Source organism: Aplysia californica, unplaced genomic scaffold (assembly GCF_000002075.1).
Source record: "Aplysia californica isolate F4 #8 unplaced genomic scaffold, AplCal3.0 scaffold00181, whole genome shotgun sequence".
Taxonomy (NCBI): domain Eukaryota; kingdom Metazoa; phylum Mollusca; class Gastropoda; order Aplysiida; family Aplysiidae; genus Aplysia; species Aplysia californica.
Window position 1 is genome coordinate 482002 of NW_004797451.1, and position 19516 is coordinate 501517.

Consider the following 19516-nt stretch of genomic DNA (forward strand, 5'->3'; position numbering starts at 1 on the left):
TGAGCCCTTCACAACTGAGACTGGGGTTTCCCACAAGCAAATAAACACAATCTAGGCCACATATTATCAGTAACAGAGCTGTGCAGTGGTTTCTGTGCCAAAGATTCCAGTGCCTGATCTGCAGATTACCCACTGATTCTGTCTGCTCTCAAGAAACACAAATTCAGCTGTCCCTCCTTAGATTCTTTATTTGTGGTATTTAAAATTTTAAAAATAAATAAACCTTGGCCAATGCAATGCCCCCTTTTATTCAACACTGATGTAAAGTAAAACTTCAACCATGCAGGAGACAGGGAAGATAGAGTATGGACATAAATAGGGATGGATTTCAAAGATTTCAGGACTCAAGATTTCCTCATCGTGATGGCATGTTCTGACTGATTTGACAGGTCAACTGCATGAATGACTTTGGCATCCTACAAACCTTACCGCAAGGAAAGATTATTTTGATTCAATCATGGACTGTTCCCAAGTCAAATATATTTTGTTTTACAGGTTTACAGGTGGTTTTTTTAAAACTGTCCCGAGAACAATAAATAGCTCTGTCTGATACTACTTTCAGAGGTGAATAAATATAAAAAGAGTTGCCAAGTACCTTATGGCAGCTTTGATATGTATACAGTACATTTTTTGTAATACATATACACAAACACACACATATATATGAATATATGTATATATATACATATAAATGATCCTGCCTGCATAAAATCCTCCAGTTTCATAGTTCCCTATACACACAGGGGCCTCATTCAGAGATGATTATAATTATACGAAGTCATAACTCACTGCATTCAGTGTTATGCTGATGTAACTTGATGCTCCCCATTCTCAAACACAGGGCTCTCATGCAAAGACTACTGCATACATTATAATCCGCTACATTCAGCGCAATAGTGGCGTAACTTGATGTTAATCAGGAACATCTATTCAATGGCCTTAACAGATTGTTCACGGATGTCTCAAGCTGAGTGTGTCTTCAATGTAGCAAAGCTAATGGATTATTAACACAACCCCATGAAATATCCTTAATTAATGGAAAGCAGGTATGTAAACAACCAACTCAAAAGTGCGTACATCTCATGCCAGCACTGACACAACTCTAGGCATACAGTTACAGAAAAAAAGAGATTTAAAAAAAAGAGTTCAAGGACACAATGAAAAACACTGCTGCTGAATTATATTTCCTCTTGCATCTATAACATTCGACAGTCAGCAAATAGTCTGAGTGAAAGTCTGGGAAATTCACCTCCACAGTCAGATGTGAAAACCAGCGAGCAGAATCCTCGGACCCCTCCCCTCCCCACCTTCCCGAAAACTAAAGGACACATGATGTTCGAGTGACCATTTATTTCCTTCTTTCTCTGGACCCTCAATTCTGCTTTGTTTCACCGTCATGCATAGTCCAACATGTATATCAGCAAAAAACAAGATGAACACCAAAGCTGCATAAACTTGAATTTCTCTGAGTGATTTCTTAATACTAAAAAAAAAATCCCTGCAATTTGGCAGCACAAAAAAAAATATATTTTGGCATCACAAAAGCATGCCAACAACAAAAGCATCTGCAGTATTACCTCAGTACCTGTATAGTTTTTTCATCTATTTCAATATATCTTTCCAAGAACAGGACAAAGGGTGATTAAGAAACACAGACAGCATGTAAATTGAAACAATATTATGGGTGAAAAATTCCACAAAGGCTAGCCAAGTAATAAAATTTAAACCTAAGAATATAAAAGGTATGGCAATAAGACCGAGACATAAATATTTTCAGAGTGCAAGGAAAAAAAATATTTCAGAAACCGGATTACCATTACAAGAGGGAGCTCTTCACTTTAGAGAAAAAGGAGCTTGCCTCTCATGCCGGAGAGCATGATTCGATGCCTAGTTCACAGGCATAGTAGTGGTGGATGGATTTCTTTAGGGATTTTTCAGCTCATTATCACTCACATCCTAAGTTAGATAAGACAAAGAGCTTAGTCTTTTCACATAAGATCATAAAGAGTGGGAGTCCAATATGCATGTTGTGCATATAAAAGACATCTTGGCAGCTGGAAGTAGAAGAAGAGAAGGTTTGGCCTGGCTTGAAGCCAATACAAAATTCCATAAATAGCTGCTACCCAACATTGAAGAAACTGGGGACAAAGAAAATGTATAAATAATGCGTACGGGTGCCCAAAAGGTAGGGAAATTCAGTCCTTGTGCAAACACATCACTTAAGCATCTTCAACTATACTGTTGGTAGAGGAACCTAAAACTGACTGTCTCAGAAGTTTGGTGGCGGAATAAAGAAGTAGAGCAAGAAGGTGGAGGAAGAGGACAAGGAGAAGAAGGGGAGAGTTAGGAAAAGACCATCACAATGCAAAATGAGACACACAAACTGCTGCTGCACTGACCCATGGTCACGTTCCAGATGGCAGACTCTCCACAGCACTTCCTTCAACGGAATGCCGCACACTTTTTGGCCCTATCAGAGTCTCCACAGAGATCTTAATGCCACTCTTGTCTCTTGCGTTCTTTGAGGTCACTTTGTGGCCCTTCTTCCCTTTGCCGTGAGCACCACCTGCTGGTGAAGTCATTGATTGTTCCATCTTGGAACTCCAAGAGGGGTCAGCACTGGAGCTGGGACTACAGTCCTCCTCATCAGAGTCTGTGACCTGCGTCATCTGAGATAAAGAGGAATTCAGAGATGTCTCAACACCATTTGTTTCTGACATGGAGGCTTCATTGCTATTTTTCCCCCTCAGACTTTTCCTACTTCTGGTACTCGAGGAGCGCAGAGACGATGACCTTGAACGATCCACCTCTTCCAGTTGTTTCTTGACTGCTGAAACAGACTTTGGTGGAGCTCGAAGACGTTTCAGAATCTCTGAGTTCAGCTTTTGCTTCACAGTCAGTTTCCTTACAGCACTCGACACGGATTTCTTAGTTCTTAGTCTCAATTTGGACAACTGTGGCTTCAAAGATTTGAGCAAAGAGGCTTTCTCTCGCGCTGACATGCCAACGTCAGCCGGGACTAGAATCAAGTCTTCCGTGACACCTGACCCGTTGCCATTTGTCCCGCTCGAGCCCACTCGACTGCTTGCAGGAAGAACGAAAATCTTCTGCCCCGGTGGCACCTCATTGACAGGCATCAACAGCACAGGTGCCTCCCCTGCCTTAGACAATGATGAGTTTTTAAAAGAAGACGTAGGCTTTGGTGCCGGGGGTAAAATCACAACTTGAACACCTTTATCCCTCATATTATCTAACTTTTTCCTCCTCTGCTCCTCGATAACTTTATCTTCCAATTTTCCAAAATCCTTCAAAGCCGCCGCTCGCTCCTCATCATCCTTCAGATCTTGCCAAGTGTTGATCAAATTCCGCACGCCAGGAACAAAGAGCTTCAGGTTTGAGTTCATCTTTTCCTCAAGGTCAATGCAGAACCTTGAGAATCGTTCGTTGAGTCTCTTACTCTCGTCCAGAAGCAGCATGTTCTGCACTGCTTGGAAGGCTGTGCTGTGCGTGACGGGGTCCACCCGAGGCGTCTTCTTCAGCAGAGTCTTCCGGAAGGAGTTGGCGCGAAACTCGCTTTTGCCGCTTTTCCCTTTCTTTCTGCACACCGTCTTGAGGTTGGACAGATTGTGGTAGCGTTTCTTCTGAGCATTGAGCTTGCTACCCAGTCCCTTCCGAATAAGCGGGGGCGGCTGACAGCGAATGCTGGCTCCTTTGTGAGACAACCACGCCTGGGTCTGAGGCGGTTTTACCTCTGGAGCCTCCAGCATAGGCCGGAAAGCTTGGGTTTGATACTGCTGACTGATGTTCTGAACTGTTAGGTTTTGAGGTAAGGTTGGTTGAGACGGCGGTGCTGGAGGTGGAGGATGGGGAGGGTGCTGCTGGAATGCATTCTGGATGATTGGTGTCTGATTCATCATGTTCTGATGTAGGATGCTCTGTGCTGCTGTTGGTTGGTAGCTGATGTTAGCTACAATGTTGTAGTGGTGGCTGGAGAAATTCTGATGGTTCAGGCTCTGTATAGCAGCACCTTGCTGCACTGCACAGGATGAGGTACCAGAGTGAATGGGGATATTACCGCCCGTCATGTTAGGGGCTTGAAGATGAGTCAACTGGCCAAAGTTTGATGTGGGCACCATCTGGTGACTGGTTCGAACCTGAGGTGCAGCCTGTGTGTGGTACTCAAAACTGTGCGTGCCCATGTTCTGAAGAGTAAGGACGGGCGCAGTCATATTCTGCAAAATCTGACCACCAGGCAATACCGTTGTATTTTGCACCGGGCCGTTCTCATAGACCATACCTAAGGTCTGTGAGATATTTGGGTCCTCTGTGACAACCGTGGGCCCTTGTGGTGCCATGGAGTGACTGGCGTCTGGCAGCAGAGCATCAAACACCTGCATCTCTCCCACATCATGACGTCGGTCCGCTGACATCATGACAGGTGCTGCCGCTGCTACTGTCCCACACACTGGCGCCACCACAGCCTGGCTCGAGGGAGTCACGACCTCCAGGCTGTTACTTCCCCCGATCCCTGCGGGCGGGTGGTCCTGTGAGACACTCTCTTCCTCTGCCTCATCCTCTACACCTCCCACATCCTCCCCGTCCTCCTCTTCTGGATCCATGACCACCACGCTCTTCCCAGACGTGGCACAGTAGTCAAACGCGATCATGTCTGCGTCTGGGTTGTGCTTGGAAACCCGTTTTGTGGTGGTTTTGGCGCTGGTCTTACCCATGACCTTGGTGTACATCCTGCCGGAATAGAAAGAGGATTTTTTTTAAACACACCAAAAAAATCAAAGAATCAATAAAAATACACACAGACACATACACACAAGGTGGTCTTGAATCTAAATCAGAAGTCAGAATAACCATGAAGACTCCCAAAAATTAAAGAATCATGCTTTTGTTGTTCAGTTTGAGTTTCGAGTAAAGAGGAGCAAATCAGCACGTTAACCGTCATTTTGCGCTGAGAAAAAGAAGAGAGACAAAAACAGCAATGGGAAAGAAAAAAAACAACCTGCTAGTGGAGTTCTCTTATCACTTCCAAGAACTTACTGAATCATGCTCTTGTCATTTGAATTAAATTCTATACGTACCATAATTGTGAAAACATTGTCAATTTCTTTTTTTTAAAGAGTGCTAATGTAATGATATCAGAAACAAGAAAGGATAGCGCCTTAGTAGACACAAACAGGTAAATTCAAACGTACTGCTTTCCACTCTAAGAGTAAAGAAAATAAAAATACAGAAGGAAGAAAAGAAGACGGAGACATGCTTATGCTACACTAGAGTAAATACTACAGAATTACACAGGCATTATGTATTCTGGTGCGTTATTTTGCTAGAAAAGGGTTCACATTATATGCAGGTGTGCAATGGGCCTATTTCCAAACCTCTAACCCAGGAGTAAAGTAAAGTAGAAAAAAACACTCGAGTAATGATAAAAGCTGGTGTCCTATTAGAAAAAAAAAAGGTTATTTCAAAGGTACAGCTTTCCACTACATGGGTAAAGAAACTTTTCCCAAATCGGCTTTAAATTAGACAACCAAATCCCAGAGCAAAACTTGAATGTGCGTACTCCACAGTTCGATGCAGGTTTACTACTTTGTATAACCCTTTCTCCAGTGAGAGAATTGACTTCCAGGTCTGTGGCTTCTGACATTTCTATTTGCCTAAAAAGGTGCAGCAGGAGGAGGAGGACTAGCCCAAAAAGAGAAAAGGAGAAGCTTAAAAAGGAAAAAAAGAAGGAGGAAGCAGAGAAATGGAGGTGAAGGAAAAGCAGGGAAAGAAGAAGAGGAGGGAGACGAGCCAACTAAAATGAGAGGGAGGAAGGCGAGGAAAGATAAAGATGAAGCAGAGAAAGAGGTGGAAAAGTAAAGTAAGAAGAAGGAGGACGCATCTATGTGAAAATCGTATTTCCCCAAAAGGGAAAAACATTAGAGGTGCCTTCTGATTTTTCTTCCCTACACGACTCACCTGTACACTTTGTTCTTGTCCGGCACATAGAAGCCGTCCACAGCCACAGACAGGTAGTGGTCCATGCCCAGCTGTCCCTGTAGATCACGCTTGTGTTTATCCAGTGCGTCTTTTGGTTTGATGCCCTGCAAAAACATACACACAAACAGTCATCTTAGAAGAAGTTGGAGTTGTGGCAGTATCTTTTTAAGGCAAAGAGATCAAGTGATCAGCTCTGGATAAGGGATAATGGAAAGTGTTTGTTCGTGGCTTATACCCTGGTGCAGGGTGAGAAAGGCAGTGATGATGATGATGTTTTACACCCCTGCAAAATGCTGTTTTCATCATTCAGAACACTAGCAGCTTTACCTGCAAAAATACACAAGCACAAGGACAGTAGAAATTGTAGAATCATATTTTACACCTCCATTAACACAATTTTCATAATTTAGAAAGAAGACAAACATCCTATCATGTCATTTAGAAGGCAGGTAGCTTTGCCTTAAAAAAAGACACACACACACATAGAAGTAGTTGTGGTAAAAGTATGTTTCACAACCCAATCTACACATTTAAAAAAAAATCAGAAGTGCTACTTTGGGCTCAACACCATGTGAAAAGACATACATACAATCATCATAAAAGTAGATGTGGTAATAGCAGGTTTCACCCCCCCCCCCCAAGCCCCAATTGCCCCAATTTTTATTGTTCAGAAAGACAGATATATTGCCCAGGCTGGCCCATACCCAGATCAACATGGACAACAAAGTTACTTTATAAAAAAATATAAAATATTCCTTTTTGGAGGGGGGGGGGGGGGGAATGTACAGTAGTTCTCATTCCAAGTCATAGTCAAAGTCAAAAGAAAAGTTCCACCACAAATGACTCAAACAGAATGCTCAGTCACATTAAAAACATGCACTGAGGGAAACTTCAGACCAACTACATGAGATGCAAGGCTAACTAGTAACAATTTTTCTACTTCCTAAAAAGGAAAAGATTGACATTATTTGAGAATGGGAAGTCGAGTAAGGGAAAAGAGCAGATGGCAAGTGGGGAAATATTGGCACTAGAATAGAACGATCTGTATCCAACCATTCTGTGCCTTCTGCTAGGCCATCAATATCAAATAATACAGCATAGCATATTCTTTATTTATCCTTCTCTTTATTACTATATATATGACATTGGACTGCAGGCAAATGCACAGCCATTGTGAGGGATTAATAACAAGAGCCTAAGACTGACAGACCTGTCGGAACATTTCCTCAAAGCGCTTCTCAATATCTGGGCAGAGAGGGCGCTTCTGTAGGCTCCGTGGGGCTGCAATGTCATGGTTGTGAGCGAATCGTATCCGGATGAGAGTGGCATAGCCAGGGAGGTGGGGATCACTGCATACACATAATACCACACATTTAAAGACTTAAAACATAGTTCTGGAATTTCAGAAAAGTTACCTGGTAACTGGAAAGTGAAGACACAATTACATACAGGTATATCCTGTGGGTTTGGTTTTTTTCGTAAACAGAAGAATAAATTGTTCAAAACTGTTTATATCATAACTTGCTGACTGAACAATTTTGTATTTTAAAAATTGTCTTTGAACATCAATTACAGACTGACAATTTAAAACTATGTGGATACAGGTAATGTAGGGAAAATGAAAATAAAAGATAGAGATCTTCCTAACTACCGCCTCCTCATATGTTCACCAAATACAAATCCTATGAACAGCTTTCCTTTTCAAGGTTTTAACTGCTACTGAAACTCTTCAAGAAAAAAACCCTGAAGAGTAGAGAAAAGTTTTTTTTAATAATAAAAAAAAAAATTACAGCTCATTCAAAAACTTATCTAAATGATTTTAGTAACTACAATGAAAAATTGTAATAATCCTTCTCTTTATTTAAAGTCTTTATCCTTAATAAGTGAAACCAGAAAAAAATCATGTTTCCTATTTCTGTGAAAGAGGCGGGCAGATTCCCTGAGATACAAGTGCACAAAGAACTGCACATCCGAACTACGTTATGGAGTAAGAATAAGTTTGATTTGAGATAAAAAAAGAACTTAGATAAAGTTAAAACTGGCGCCCATATGACTTTATACAGTTGCGAGCACTGTAAAACCTTACTAAAACAAGCAAACAAAGTTAAAACTAGCAAACATCAGTCTCTTTGGAAAGTCTTTTACATTTCAGCCTGTGGTGTCCATATTCTTCAACTTCATATTAATGGCACAGCATGAGACACCATTCTTATCTCTGCTTAGTTGCGGGTGAACTCCATAGTGTATGTTAGCCTGTGGTGTCCATATTCTTCAACTTCATATTAATGGCACAGCATGAGACACCATTCTTATCTCTGCTTAGTTGCGGGTGAACTCCATAGTGTATGTTCTAATATCGGACAAGGGAAAATCAAGACTTGAGACTTCAGTCATGCAGAAGCAAGAAAAGAGTACAATTGCCTATAGAAAGACAATGTCAAACTATGATCCTATGTATCAATACATTGTATGCAGAAGAGTGGGTCAATGGTAAAGATACTCAAGATTAAAACCTTTTTGTGTTCTGTATCTTCATATTTTTTAATTTTTTTAAAAATAATATTTTTGGCAACATGAAAGGTTAGGGACCCTTTGCTCTGGAAATTATGATAGTATAAGTAAAAAACATTGTGCTGTGAGTTGGAAAACTGCTTTACTTTGAGTTCTAGCAGAGGAATGAAAAAGACAAGAAATACCTCATTCATTCAAAAACAACATAAATAATAGTCAAATAAGTGAAAAAGAATGCAAATACCTGGCTCTGATGCGTCCACTCTTGGCAAAATTCTTTATGACAATGTTAAGAGCACTAGGGCAATCCGTCACTTCAAACTGCGGGTTTCTCTTTCGAGGTCTTTTCTCACGCCACGGCTGGTTGAACTTACACTTGTACATACCCTGCCAAAATAACAATGACAATCTTCATGTTGGATAGCGAAAGCAAGAACAAAAATTGTTTATTTATCTAAGATATGGCTGTACAACTACTTATCAACAGCTCTCTCATCAGTGAACATTAAACTTTAATTCTCTTCATAAGCAAACATAAAGGTCCTGAACATTCACCCAGACACAAGAAAAAAGGAGCTTAAGTAATTATATGAGGCAGGCAGTCATTAATAAACAAATCCTTCCCCCCTGCTGAAAGCTGAAGGATGCGCAAAAGAACATAAGAGATAAAACAAAGGTGAGAAAGGCAAGAGCGGATCCAGAAATAATTTTCAAGAATCTATTTCCCTGTTTTCCTTTCCAGACTTGCAGCTGGAGTAACAACATTTTAAGGGTTACCTCATTCTGCAGAAAAAAAGCTTAATATACCTTGAACACTCGCTTCAAGCTGACTTTGGAATAGACTTGAACAACAGAGTGTGTGGTGAGAGACTTTTCTTCAAACGATCGCTTCCATGTGAGAGCCTCTTCCTTGGTTGCAAGATTCATGCGGAGAGTCACTATAAATTTCTCTGAGCTTCCCAGCTCTTCATAGTCACACAATTTGTAGTCATACTCTTCTGGAAGAAGCCTCTGAAAATATTAAGTTTTAAAATTATCATTAGCATCCAGTTTCTAGGCAGTAAGAAAGTGGCAGCCAGCCACTAAACATAAATGTGACTACAAGTGTTCAGAAATGCCTAGCAAACATATGTGACACATATGGCAAAATCAGGCGCTCGTCAATATAACGAAACAAGAGAAACAAGCATTTTTCTGCAAGTTTGGCATTTTTTATCGGTTTTTAGCTTTTTGACTCAATCCCTTTTATGTCCGTATAAAAACACATTTCCAGGTGAATTTTTCTGACAAACGTTGAGTAAAGGCACACATTTGTCATTTTTCAGTTTTCAAGGACTCTTTCGCTACTGGAGTTACAAAACTTTGAAGGCCATTTTCTCGCAAATTTCACCATTGAAATCAAGTGACCCCACCCTCTTCAATAGCAAATATCTTGACTTCTATTCAAGATAGATGTGTGTTTTCTTCACGGAAAGAAAAAGCAAATATAAATAAGCATTCAGATAACACCAATAACTCTACATGTCCAAAAATTGACAAGCGCCTGATTCCACCCCGTCGTGACGCATGTTATTTTTAAAAAAAACAAACAAATGTTTTAACTCTTTATCTCCGGCAAACTGCTCCTAGCGGCTCGCGGTCGGAACCACTATGCCGGTGAGCCAATAACAGGGGTTTGGGCACATATATTCCTTTACGAGGACTTCGACACCAAATTGTTTTTTGGCAGTGGCCGAAAACAGGTCTCTTTTATCAGAATTTCATTCATTAGATGAAGAACTATCGAAATAGGTTCACTTGTTTTGATTTCATCATCAATTTAGTTACGATTTTGTCATTTTTAGATTTAGTACAGTAGTCTCCACCTGAACGCACAGAGAGTGCATTTACATGAACCTTTGCAAAGGGAGGAAGGGACGCAGTCATCTCATTGCTTTGATATATTCTAGTGACCTCCCTTTGGGTCGGAGGTCAGTTTTGCTGATAATGTTACGACACATGACTATTTTGTGGTTAAGAATACAAAGGGTGGGGGGGTTAGGGAAGACAGACTCAGTATAATGACAGGCACCATGAATTGTCGGGATCAGATGATAGAGGAAACTGTTGGTGATAATCATAGATCTAGAGACTACGGACCAGCCACATGGCTTTCCAAGTGACCACCCCCTACCGTAAATTCATGGATGACATCAGAATCATAGATCTCTACATTCAGAGAAACTTTTCTCTTGTGATTCGTTGAACAAGTACATTATAAGTTCTTAAAGAGCAGAGTGATAAGGCTTACTAGACTAAACATTAATCCTATAGAGGCCTCTAGTGTTTTACAGCATTCAAGTGTGTTGTGCAGCATAGGCCTCGGTCTAACTAAACATTACATTAGTCACCCAAACACAAGTCAGAAACCTCCTATCAAAGATGCATTTCCAGTGACCAATCAAAAAACATTTCAGTCCCCCAACCCCCGCCCCGCCCAAAAAAATGTCACCGACCAGTCCTAGACCTATGTGTCTGAGGAAAGTTGGGTGTGAAAATGCTGCCCATCACTCTTTTTGTTCGGTGTGAGGGGCAGTCTCACCAAATATCTGGTTTTCAAGGCTTGTCTTATACAAGCTGTGAAGGTTGTAGTGAAAATTTCCCTTTGTCAAGCTTTACCTGTCAGAGCGTTCCGCGGATCGGAGCGTGCGTTTAGAGGGAGTGACCATGCGCTTGTACGTCTAAATTATGTACCGTAGTAAAAAACCCGCCAAATGATGAAAGCGTGCGTTTGAGAGGAGCGTGCTTTTGTATGGCGTGCATTTACGTGGAGACTACTGTACCAAAAACAGGCCCCGGCATAGTGGGTTTACCCCCCACCCCCCTTGGAGACAAAGAGTTTTAAAAGGGAAGTATCCAGTTTATCCATATAGAGTGAGATCAGATATGCTACTAATATTGATCCTCCATTAACAAGAGGACAAGCGGTCCAAGCATTTCTTTAACATCCTTTTAGCGCTTCAAAGACTATCAATATCATATACATCTGTTTTTTATTTCACACACTGTAAAGATAACAGTGTATTCTATAGATTGTCAAACCATAAACATATACTTTTTTGGCCGGCTCTATTTCTCCGAACGCTCGGGAAAATAAACTTGAACTCTATTTCTCCGAATGGTTTCCGTTCTCAAGATTTTTTGGTTATTTGCGAATGGAGGGGCCCACGTGTGTGTGTGTGCATCGTGAGTGTGTGAGTGTGTGTGTGTGTGTGTGTGTGTGTGTGTGTGTGTGTGTGTGTGTGTGTGTGTGAGTGTGTGTGTGTGTGTGTGTAAGGCATGAACATGGGTAGGGGGGGATGCGGGGGGAGAAATTTTTTTTTAGTCTTTGCGTTAGGGGTGATTAACTGCAAACTGCCAAAGTTGAGCAGTCTTGTTTTCTCGCAGCACCTTTTGAAGGTATTTTATAATGAAGTTGGTCCGGGAATGTTGCCCCAACCACAATTGAAGTGTCTGAATATTCAGACAAGAACTAAAAATCTCTAGCTCTAGAAATTGAATTCGATGCAAAACATGCTTCCTCCCAGTCCTCGCAGAATGAAAGATGACGCCGAACTCTTGCAAATGGTCTAACCAAAAGAATCTCGAGAACTGAAACCATTCGGAGAAATAGAGATCAGGTTTATTTACCCGAGCGTTCACAGAAATAGTCACTTCGTACTTTTCAATACTTGAAGTTGTTCCCATTACATAGAGAGAAGACATGAGGATAGGTAGCCTAAGGAAGTAGATGACAATTTATCTAATTGGTAGTTTTTTCTCTTTCCATTAAAATCTAGACACTCCAGACTTAAAAGAGGGAATCTGAAGGTGGGATGAGTGGTGGGGAATTAATTTGATAATGTCCCATGTCCATGTCATCATGATCATGTCTCACAAAAAGTGTACATAAATTATTTATTACAACAACATTCAATGTCTTGTGTGCACCAATCATATTCAAAAGTCTGCAATCCTCCATCCATGACAGGAGAAATGTGAAATAAAAAAACAGACCTACACTCCTACACAGCACATCAGCAGGAGGTGCAACCATGTCCGGTGCATGCAAAAATGCAAGACATTATTATGGATATCAATTTCTGCATGGACGTTTATGCTGAGTTTTGCATCTTTCTGCATGATGCTGCTTATGGCTATGGTAAAAACAAATGTAAACTCCTCCACTCATTTGGCTACAGGAACTGTTGGTACAGGCACAGTCACAGTCACAGGACAGCAGGTGGCAGCAATCTTTTCCTCCAGCAGACTGCGCACCTGTTCTGTATTGTATTGGCCCTGCAGGTAGAGTAGAGTCAAAGCATCATCCCTCCTAAATTACCTACATTGTGTCGCAGAATGCATAAACCATTAACATTAACAACAATAACCACATGCATACCTCCAACTGTGGTAAGTCCTTTAAGTTGTACTTTCCACAGTTGCACTTTGCAGTTGATGTACCAAACGGACGCCACTCATCTGGATTTCTTACGACCTTTGGGGGCTTTTTCGGCGACTCTTTCTCAGATTCCTCCATGTCTTTCGAAGCCACAACGCAGAGAAATAAAATCTAAAATATTGAAAGGAAATAAAACAGTAGATTCAGTCGTCTAGAATAATTTCAAGTGATAACAAAATGTTGTTTTGTCGGTGAAAAAAATCCTTCTACAAATTCTTCCTTTTTGTCTTGCGTCTTTTGTGTGCATTAATTATCTTCTCTTGAAGTGTTTTCTTGTCTTAATAAGTTAAAGAGTGAGCTCGTCTTAATTATCGCTCGCAATTTTGTGAGCACTATACTAATGGATTTCTCTCTAATTTCGACTTGTTACGTTTTAGGCCCAAGGAGTGAACTTTTCACAATTATCTGAGTATCAATTTTATGTTTATGAGGATTGTGAATTCCTCAGAAGAGTACCAAAACGGCCAAAACGAACTCAGGTCGAGTTCTTTTGTCAAAAAAGTAACGTTTAATGCTGTCGATGTGGCCTTGACTGATTTTTCACCTTTCACCTTGTTATAAAGTCGCAGCTGACGGGGGAGTTGTCCATTTTGTGTACGCGACACAGATAAGGAACATCATGCAGAGTGTGAGGCGGTCCAGCAGTCTTATCCAACAAGCGGTAAAGGAGTGTTCTAATCTTGGATTCTAGAGGAACTGTGTGCATTTTTTTTTTACATGCATTGCATATTATGTTGGACACAAGAACTTATTAGATATATCTAGATCTATCACTAATTTAACAATTTAACGACACAACAAGCATTCCCTCTGCCTGCTCCTTACAAATATTCTACTTTCACTTTGAGATCGAAAACTTGATCCTCAGTGTTAGTTTTATAATAGCTGAAGTTCAGAAGAAATCGATTTTCTTTTATATTCCTTTTACTGTTCTTTACACACTGATTTGTGACAGAAGCTCTATCTGCAATGTGAAAGCTTCTTCATCGTGTTTCTGTGCTTTAAATTTTAAATACTGTACTTTATTAAACTTTAATTGGAATATTATTATGGCATACTTTTGTCTGGGGGTCGCTGTTACTGTTATTGTTATATAATACACTCACACTCATTAGGCCCTATATAAATTTTAGTTTAGATTTCATTTGTAGTCACATGAATCACGTATAGAAGGGGTGGCTGGATTGAACATTGGTGGACCCACGTACCTTGTTTACACATGATAGAATTAACTATTTACTCTTTCCGGACATATCGCCGATCGGCGCGAGTCCACACCCCTTTGTGGACGTATTGCCGATATATCGACTGTGATAGGGTGCTTCAGTTTTGTTTCGTTGTAACACGGTCCGTCATTTATAAATTAGATCTACTCTTTATTGCTATTGAAAAACTCGGAAACGAAATCATCTAGTTTCACTTTGTCAAAGTGTGGGTTTGGGGAAAAACGAGTGAATTAGTTCTTGGGGTCTTGCATCAACAAACATGATGTAACTGGACTCAGTATAAATACCATACTCAAACAAAAACTGGAATATTGCTTTCAAATAAAAGCTGCGCATTCAGAAATTTATATTAATATGCTCTTGGCCTGTATATTATAAGATAGAGCTAGATGCTGATTTGCTTTCTCACTTGTTTGGTAAACGTAATTTTTCCGTCAAAATTTATTTTTCTCGTCACCATCGCCATTTCTAACACTTCTTATTTATGCAAACTTATGTTCCAAATTAATCCTTGTTTTATAGTGGGATGTATTCCTCATTCAATTTCCTACAATTTCATATTGTTACATTTGGAGTGATGGTTATAATGCTTAGCTATGAAGTTATTTTGTACACCACTTGCATATAACCAAAGCGAGCCTGAGGTTAATTATGTCTAGACCCCCAAAAAACTACGTCCGCAAAGAGTTATAATTAAAATCTCCGAGGGGAGTAATCCCACTACGCCATGCCCCTGTTTTGGTGTTATCTCTAAAAATGACAAAAACGTAATTAAATTGGTCTTCAAATTGAAACTAGCAAACCTATTTTGATAGTTCTTCATCATATAATAAATGAACTTCCGGTATAAGAGACCTGTTTTCGGCAATTGCCGAAAAGTAATTAATTATAATTTGATGTCGAAGTCGTCGTAAAGGAATATGTGCCCGGCTAGCGGCTCACCGGCTCAGTGGTTCCAACAGCGAGCCGCTGGGAGCGGCTTGCCGGAGATAAAGAGTTAATGCGCACTAGCCATAACAACAGTGGGGGGTTTCAGAAAAACACCATTGCAAAACAATTATAGCATAATTATAAGAGCAGACCATTGTACAGCGAGGCTCAAAGTAGTTTATTCGGCTTCGTTCAGTGTTGGGTCCACCAAAGTTCAATCTTACCGAAGGGGTTTTCAGATTTTTGTGATTCGTGCACTGTGTGATTTTTTAAAATTGAAGATTTTTTCATTTTCAAGAAAATAAAAGTAGATCTAGATCTATTCCAAAATGATGACTTTTGATTCAAGTTGATGAAAGCCATCCCAAATGATGGTGATGTGTGCAATGTCACACTCACAACCAGAGCTGTTAAAGTACTTTTAAAAAGGTACTTAAGTACAAATTTAGGTACAATCTGAAATATGTACTTAAGTACAGTAAAAGTACTTTCCTGTAAAATGTACTTGAGTACAAGTACTTTTTAAAAAAGTACTTATGAGTACATTTTGAGTACTTTCTGCTAGTATGCTAAAACACTTCAAAATGCAAAACATCATATTGAATAAGATATCTAGTATATTTGACAAATTTGGCCATTTATTACTAATAATGTAAACAGTATACAAAGCATTTGAATATACGCACTGAACGTAGGTGGAAATTGTCCGTGAAATTGAAAAAAAAAAAACCCAGCAAACAAACAGACGCAACTAGTGAGTAAGTGATATTATGAATAGAATTTGTTTGAGCAAGACAATATGATCTAATGTAAGTCAGTCCTAGGGGTCGGAAAGTAGGAAAAGTATCAAAATTGGAAAATGTAGAGACAAAGTTGTCCTAAGAAAATAAAAAATTGATGAAAATGGCCAGCAAAAAAAAAAGTGCTTTGAATTCTTTAACAAATCCTCAAGGAATCAAGGTAGTCTTAAGCACAAACCACAAAAAAAGGAAAAAAGAAATTTAGGTAGCCTAAAAAATTGTTAGATTGATATACATTGAGAACTCGATTTCAGTTTCAACTGATTATAATAGTGGTAAGACAGAGTTTGGTCACACTGTGTAGTCCACGGCGCCCACGGCAAACCAAAATAGGCCTACATGTAATTTCCTAGAGTCTAGTAAGTGTTGTGTAACCAAAAATTCTCTACTACAGTAGTCTCCGCCTAAGATCCCAGTGCTCGGGAGCAAGGGAAATATGGGATCTTAGCCCGACGAAGCTAAGGAAGAATCTACAGTGACCCAAGAACTGATGTGACCCCTGGGTAGGTTTATGACATATGGCGAGCAAAGAGTGGTCATCCTTGATGACCAATCACAGTAGCATGGTGGCATGAGGCAAGCCATAATATTATACCGTACACTCATTAGCATATTGTCTCGAGATCTTTATCTACGTTTATCCAGTTGCCCCTCTCCTTTACCTGTCCAAAAATTGTAGCCTTCCATCTCTGATTGAGTCCCCCCGCCTTTGTCGTTACGTACCATTACGCTGTGACCACCCCAATTAAAATTCAGGCTGTCTCGCAGTTTCGGGAATAGAGAAAAACTGCCTTCAACTTCAATGGTCAGGGAAGAGTTCACAGTTCGATGTGATCCTGCCTGGGGCGAACTTGTGTAGGCCCAACCCACCCAGCGAGGGATGAAAGTTCAGGTGGCGAGCTCAGATGCGAGTGCGATGTTTGGGGAAAAGAAACGCCCATCGGTCTGTTCACACCTCGGTGTGATCCCGTCTGGGGATCATTGTACCGTTTCATGGAGTTTTACAGCACATGTGATCACTTTCACAAGAGTGGCTGATCTTTGACGCGACGGGCAGTTCTTTAATATCAACTTTTAACTCTTGGTTGATCGGCTGTGCCCGCCCGTGTGTTTGTTCCGTAAATTATGATCGGAAATGTCGGCACTTATTCTTTCATTAAGCTTCAAAAGTACTCAAAATGTACTTGAAAAGTACTCAAAAGTACTTTTATAAAAAGTATCGGAGTACAGTAAAAGTACTGATTCTCAAAATGTACCGGAGTACAGTAAAAGTACCGAAAATTGTAACGTAAGTACAAGTACCGGAGTACTTGTACTCCATTACTACCAGCTCTGCTCACAACACACACACACACACACACACACACACACACACACACACGGGGGCTCTCGTGGTCTTAGGGGTTAATTTTAAGGTGTTCGCCTCTCATTCAATAGGTCGTGGGTTTGAATCCGGATGACGGAAAATTTTCTTGTTCTCTAAAATTTTCTCCTTTCACCTCCTTTCCTACTCTGTAACGATATTATTATTATGTCGTCTGCTTTCATCTCCATATTGTTAGTCAGAATTCTGAGTAGACCTCTATGTATAGCTAGCTTAAGATTGTTATTGTTTATAAATTTCTATTCATTTATATTATAGCTTTTGACTGTAAACCTGCATGTGTGTGCATGTATGTGTTTGTGTCTATGTGTGTACGCAATGAAACACCAAACCAATGTTCCAGGGTCTGGACAATAAAGATGTATCTTTTATTTACTTTACTTTTTGCCCCCACCCCTTTACCTCCTTTGCCCCCCTCCTCTGGGCTCCTGACTATTTCTTGCACACCCCTGATCTTCATGTAGGAAAGACCTTCTACACCTAGCCTTCTTGGACAAGGGCGGACAATCTCGGAAGTCCAGTGTGCAAGTAGTGCACGTTAAAGATCCCTTGGTATTCGAAAGTCAATAAGAGTAGGCTTTGGCCGCCACCCGGGCAAAATTCAAAATTTCCTACCAACGGAAAAGGATAAATAAATGTGACGCAAGTGCTCTTATGACCTTACGAGGTTTCGAGCACTTTTAAACCCTTACCAAAAAAAAAGAACCCACGCACACACACATGCGCACCAGCCACATATATGGTCGCTTTTAAGCACAAGGGGGCTATCCCGAAAAATGCTGTTTTGAGAAAATCGAAGGTAAAGTTTTTGCCCCTTGTTCAGTTTCTTTAAAATACAAGGAGAGTTTTCTCTATAACCAAACAAATATACACACCAATGAAACCAAACTTCTCCTATAGGTAGGGCAATGCCCACTTTTGGTGTAGGTCAAGATTTCTGGAAACTCCCGAAATCTGGGTTAGCCCACTTGCCCTTTAAATCTATAATTTCTCTATTTATATGCCCTGAGGCTTGTAATGTGTGCTGGCTTTTATCTCTTCCCCCCCGAGGTAATAGCCACTTACATGTGGACAGTCATTATCTGTCGATTATTGGTAATTTCACAGAGATTTTAGGTTTTTATTGTACAATAATGTTTGTCTTGGCAATGCTAAGATGATGTTTTGAGAGCTGCATTGCTGTAAAGGCAAAGACTGCATTCTGCATCAATGACTGAATTAGCTGGAAAAAGATTATTATATACTTTGAGTGAAATATTGTGTACTAACTCTTTATCCCAGAGGAGGTAACATCATCTCTAAATTGGTCATTAAATCAAAACAAGTGGATCTATTTTGATAGTTCATCTAATGAATTAACTCCTGGTAAAAGAAACCTGTTTCTGGCAATAGCTGAAAAGTAATTTGGTGCTGAAGTTGTCGTAAAGGAATGTGTGCAAGCTGTTGCCAGCGGATCATCAGCACAACAGTTCCGACCACAAGCCGCTGGGAGCAGCTTGCCGGAGATCAGTAGTTAAATAAAGATGTGCCATTTTTTTAATGTTGTGTTTCAAGTCTTGAAAAGGGGAAAACAAAACTAGTCATTTGAATATGTAGAGGTATGTATTATATTATACTGTTACTAAGAGGTAAAACAGTAAAGAATTCAGGCTTCCATATTGCCTGTGGAGGAAGTATATATTCACTTTTTAATGTAAAGTGAAGGCCTATTTGAAAATATTTTTTTTGTGCCGAGTTGGTTCAGATATATAATCTCAAGTCTGGTAGCGCAGGATCTTGCAGGTCATAACTTTCCTCCTTATAATATTTATCGCCATTATGATTTTTTTTTTTTTTTCACCCGTAAAACTAAGCTTTTACAAAATTATCATCTCTCTCTCTTTCTCTCACTCTCTCTCTTCCTCTCCCATCAAGCTTGTAATAAAAATTATGCTCTCTACTTGCTTTAAATTTCGATATGTGTCTAAAATATATAAAGAAGGTTTGAATTTAACACATAGATGCTGCATCCTGGATATTATAACTCAGCTGAATGTGGGTATTTTTTAAACAGAAGTACCACCTCATAACATCTTATCTCTCTGTCTCTCTTTCTCTGTCTGTCTTTCTCTCTATCTCTCTCTATCTCTCTCTCTCTCTCTCTCTCTCTCTCTCTCTCTCTCTCTCTCTCTCTCACACACAAACACACCCA

The 19516-nt window shown here is 40.1% G+C and overlaps 2 protein-coding genes across 2 annotated transcripts in view; one reads left to right on the top strand and one right to left on the bottom strand.

The window, feature by feature from the left end:
* Window positions 1-515: 515 nt before the first annotated feature.
* Window positions 516-13290, bottom strand: LOC101846425. Its single transcript, XM_005098380.3, has 6 exons — window positions 12926-13290; window positions 9313-9516; window positions 8750-8892; window positions 7205-7343; window positions 5974-6098; window positions 516-4746 (listed from the first exon to the last, which is right to left on the bottom strand). The coding sequence occupies exons 1-6, from the start codon at window positions 13061-13063 to the stop codon at window positions 2406-2408; spliced, it is 3090 nt and encodes a 1029-aa protein (XP_005098437.1). The 5' UTR covers window positions 13064-13290; the 3' UTR covers window positions 516-2405.
* Window positions 13291-13511: 221 nt separating this feature from the next.
* The window catches only part of LOC101846651 (serine hydroxymethyltransferase, mitochondrial), a 20424-nt gene continuing 14419 nt past the window's right edge, over window positions 13512-19516 (top strand). The window contains exon 1 of the mRNA XM_005098381.3: window positions 13512-13646. Within this exon, the coding sequence (XP_005098438.1) occupies window positions 13605-13646 (42 nt within the window). The 5' untranslated portion in view covers window positions 13512-13604. The remainder of the gene's footprint in view (window positions 13647-19516) is intronic.

Bases quoted from the DNA above. Each gene is read 5' to 3' on its own strand.
- LOC101846425 (XM_005098380.3), bottom strand. From the start codon at position 13,063: ATGGAGGAATCTGAGAAAGAGTCGCCGAAAAAGCCCCCAAAGGTCGTA. The intron at 7,344-8,749 runs GTATTTGCATTC...ATGTGTATGCAG, and splicing joins AGTGGACGCATCAGAGCCAG to TGATCCCCACCTCCCTGGCT. The intron at 6,099-7,204 runs GTCTGTCAGTCT...ATGTTTTTGCAG, and splicing joins TTGAGGAAATGTTCCGACAG to GGCATCAAACCAAAAGACGC.